We start from the raw sequence: 4,099 nt of genomic DNA, 5'->3' as shown, positions 1-4,099 counted from the left end.
TTACCCCCAGCCGAAAAAAGAGCTCTAATTCACCTGTTGTGGGATTATCAAGTAATATTTGCCTGGAATATCGACCAAATGCCCGGAATCGACATGGAGGTTGCTTGCCACAGACTCGATATTGACCCGAGATTCAAACCAGTTCGACAAAGGCCAAGGAGGATGGCTCCAGAACGAAAACTGAAGGTCAATGACAAAATTGGTAAACTGCTTGGAGCAGGGTTCATTAAGCCCATCGAATACCCTACATGGGTATCCAATATCGTCGCGGTTCCAAAGAAAAATGGGAAGCTTAGGGTTTGCATCGATTTTACCAACCTAAACAAGGCTTGCCCCGTGCATCCATACCCATTACCTCGCATCTCAGATCTAGTCGATGCAACCTCAGGATTCGGGCGTCTGTCGTTCATGGACGCTTCGTCTGGTTATAACCAGATACCTCTGCTTGAGACAGACCAGGAGCACACGGCGTTCATCACGGACCAAGGCCTGTATTGTTTTACAGTCATGCCATTTGGTTTGAAAAATGCAGGCGCCACCTATCAGAGGATGATGAATACAATGTTTGCCGACATGATTGGGCGTATCATGGAAGTTTACATAGATGACATGGTAGTCAAATCCAAAGAAACACCCGACCACCTTTAGCATTTACAAGCGGTTTTCAATAGGCTAGTAAGATACAAACTGAAGCTGAACCCTGTGAAATGTTCCTTTGGATTAGCGTCTGGAAAGTTTTTAGGATTTCTGATGACTCGACGGGGTATTAAGGCAAACCCTGAACAGATTTGGGCCATTCTCGAAATGCCCCCACCATCGAATAAAAAAGAAATTCAGCGGCTCGCTGGTCGTTTGGCAGCCCTGAATAGGTTCATATCAAAGTATTCGGATCGATGCAAGCCATTCTTTCAAACATTGAAAGGTGCCTCCGTTTGGAACGAGGACTGTGATAGGGCTTTTAAAGAAATTAAAGCTTACTTGGTATCACCCCCCGTCCTGGTTAGTCCGCAAACTGGCCAAGACATTGGAGTTTATTTGGCAGCTTCTGGGATCGCAGTCAGCGCAGTATTGATCGTGGAAAACCCAGAGGAGCGCCCAATATATTTCATTAGCAAAATGTTAACCGGCTCAGAGAGCAGATATTCTAAAATCGAGAAAATTGCGCTTGCCTTGGTGCATGCCGCACGCAGGCTTAAGCCATATTTTCAGGGACGTGTTGTTAAAGTATATACAGAATATCCCGCCGCATGAAGGCACTTGACGAGCCGAAGAGTCCGCCGCCGATGATTGGTCTAGTTATCTAAGTGCTTACCACATCTTATATGAGCCTCGCACTGCAGAAAAAGGTCATGCATTAGCTTCTCTGATGGCGGATTTCCCGGTAGAAGATATCATGGTTTCACCCGAGCTATTCGAGGAAGAACAACTGCCAGATTTTCCCAACCACCAACCTGACTCCGTTAAAGAGAATTTGACCGGAGGCGAGGCGTGGGTTGTGTATACAGATGGTTCAAGTAATAGGAAGGGGTCCGGGGTCGGTTGTGTGATAGTCGACCCAAATGGTAGCCGAATCGAGAGGTCCGTCCGACTTTGCTTTCCTACTTCCAACAATGAAGCCGAATATGAGGCAGCAATATTTGGAATGAGAGCGCTTCGAAATGGGGCAAAAGGAAATCAATATGGTAACGGACTCTAAGCTAGTTGCTTGTTAGTTTGGAGGGTCATATCAAGCACGAGATGAGCGAATGGCGGCTTATTTAGATGTGATACGCGATCTCGCTGCAAAATTTGAGCGCATCTCAATTTCGCAAAGACCAAGGAATGATGTTCGACATCGCCGATGCATTGGCCTACCTTTCGCCAGCCAGCCGATTCAATTGAACCTCGCAATATCAAGGTAGAGGTCCGCCATCGCCTAGCATTGACCTCCCATAGCCCGATATGGCTGACGCTCTACGCCGCCGAATCGCCGCATTCATTCACGCAGATTTATGCGATCACTACGCCAAAAAGAAAGCGGGACAAGCACCAAGAGCATCCCACTCGATTCTTCTCCTCGCGAGCCATGAGGAGGATGTCGACATCTGCCCCACGGTGGATATTGACTCTGCGAGTGGCGGAAAATGAGGTTGTACAGAGGAAGACTCGCGAATCGATTCGGCGGATCTTGGCGACAATGCTCCCGAAATACCGGATGATCGGGTTTTCCGACATTGAGTCAATGGAACTTCTACTTCCGATTGGCGGCGAATATGGTTGAATTCTTACTTAACCGAGAACTCCCCTTAGATGGCTTTTATCCGACAAAGTCAAACGGGATGCATGGCGGTTTGTGTTGTTACCTACCTCGAGGGGGTCCCGCCTTTACAGAAAACCCATGGGTTCAGCCCACTCCTCCGGTGCCCTTTACTCAAGCAGGGACAACAGATTTTTTAAAAGAAATTCATGAAGGCATTTGTGGTAATCATTCGGTGGTCTGAGCCTCGCTCACAAAGCTCTCACCCAAGGATATTGGTGGCCATATATGCAAAAAGATGCCAAACGGTTTGTCCGGATATGTGTACCATGCCGAAACATGCTTTCGGATCATTAAGCTTCCTGCTAATGAGCTTCATCCCATACTTAGCCCTTGGCCATTTGCTAAGTGGGGACTTCGACATTGTGGGTCCTTTACCTAAGGCCCCAGGTAATGTGAGGTTTCTCTTGGTCGCAACTGATTACTTCACGAAGTGGGTTGAAGCTTTATCCTTGAGTTAGATCTTGGGCGACGTCAAACGGTTCATCTGGCACGATATTGTGTGCCGATTCGGTGTCCCAAATTTGAAATGGTATCGGACAACGGCCGCCGGTTTGATTCTCACGAGATCCACATCTTCTCGCAAATCCCTGAAGATACGGCATAACTTCTCGCACCCTACTATCCCTGTGGAAATGGACAGGCGGAAGCAACAAATCGGGTTATTCTGGACACGTTGAAGAAAAGGCTTGAATCGCCTAAAGGAAACCGGGTCAAACAGTTACCAGGGGTGCTTTGGGCTTATAGGACAACCCCCCGTCATTCAACAGGAATGCCACCCTTTTCATTGGCATATGGAATGGAAGCAGTACTCCCAACTGAAATAATCGCCCCAACAGTGCGTTCACAAGCCATCTCCACAAAGGTCAATGCTGACATCTTGGCTCGCGACAAAGCCATGGTGGAGGACCTTAGAGATGAAGCCCTGCAGAATCTCATGACTTACCAGGATTCTATGAAGCGCAGCTATGACAAGAAGTTACGCGCACGAGCATTCAAACCAGGCGATTGGGTTTTACGTACAAGGCAAAGGAGTAACGAAGAACCCAACAGCGGAAAACTTGGTGAGAACTGGGAGGGGCCTTTTATTATTGAAAGGCTCGCATCCAAAGGTTCTTATTTTCTCAAGAACTTGGCTGGCGATGTCCTAACCAAACCATGGAACGCATACCATTTGCGTTTATTTCACAAGTAATTTACTTATCATTAGTTCCACCAATAAATTTCACATAAATTGTACTTTCCTTCCATTTTTCACAATAAAATTCTTTTCCATTTATGTTTTAATTTCAAATGGGTCATTTAGTTTGAAATTTATTAAACCCGGGTGGCGAAGGCAATCCTACACTTCCGGCTTGCGTGGTGTAGTGTGCCTACGTCTGGCATCATGGTTCGACAATGAAAATCCAAGAACGATAATGTATCGCTTTTGGTCTGGGTGCGATTGTTTAGAGTACATCAAGCGTATACCCTTGGTGGTAGAGTCTAAGCTACACTCTGATTTAAACCCAACTACTGAGGCACTTCTGGGTTGTCTGTTGGTCTCCTCAAGGATCGTCTATGGGAGAATCTTTGCAGTGTAACTACGCTTGTTCGTCAAGTGACTTAGTTGCATTGTTATCGTCGCGGCAACGGTAGACCACCGTATAATATTTTATAAAGATGGTTAGATATTACACATATTCTATCCATGTTATGTCCACTTTCGCAGGTTCTATGAAAAGAATCTTACGGATTAGTGTAGATTCGGTTGGAGATGTTGTCCCAATTCCAAAGATTCAAATTCTATTTCTCCTGATTTGG

The 4,099-nt window shown here is 46.3% G+C and overlaps 1 protein-coding gene across 1 annotated transcript; it reads left to right on the top strand.

Annotated features, from left to right (window-relative positions):
* Positions 1–3,068: 3,068 nt before the first annotated feature.
* Positions 3,069–3,491, top strand: LOC147522377 (uncharacterized). Its single transcript, XM_086567630.1, has one exon. The coding sequence runs from the start codon at positions 3,069–3,071 to the stop codon at positions 3,489–3,491; it is 423 nt and encodes a 140-aa protein (XP_086423756.1).
* Positions 3,492–4,099: the final 608 nt, after the last annotated feature.

This window comes from Coptis chinensis, chromosome 1 (assembly GCF_015680905.1).
Source record: "Coptis chinensis isolate HL-2020 chromosome 1, ASM1568090v1, whole genome shotgun sequence".
NCBI lineage: Eukaryota > Viridiplantae > Streptophyta > Magnoliopsida > Ranunculales > Ranunculaceae > Coptis > Coptis chinensis.
The sequence above is the reverse complement of the archived record's forward strand: the minus strand, read 5'-3'. Positions and strand labels throughout refer to the sequence as shown.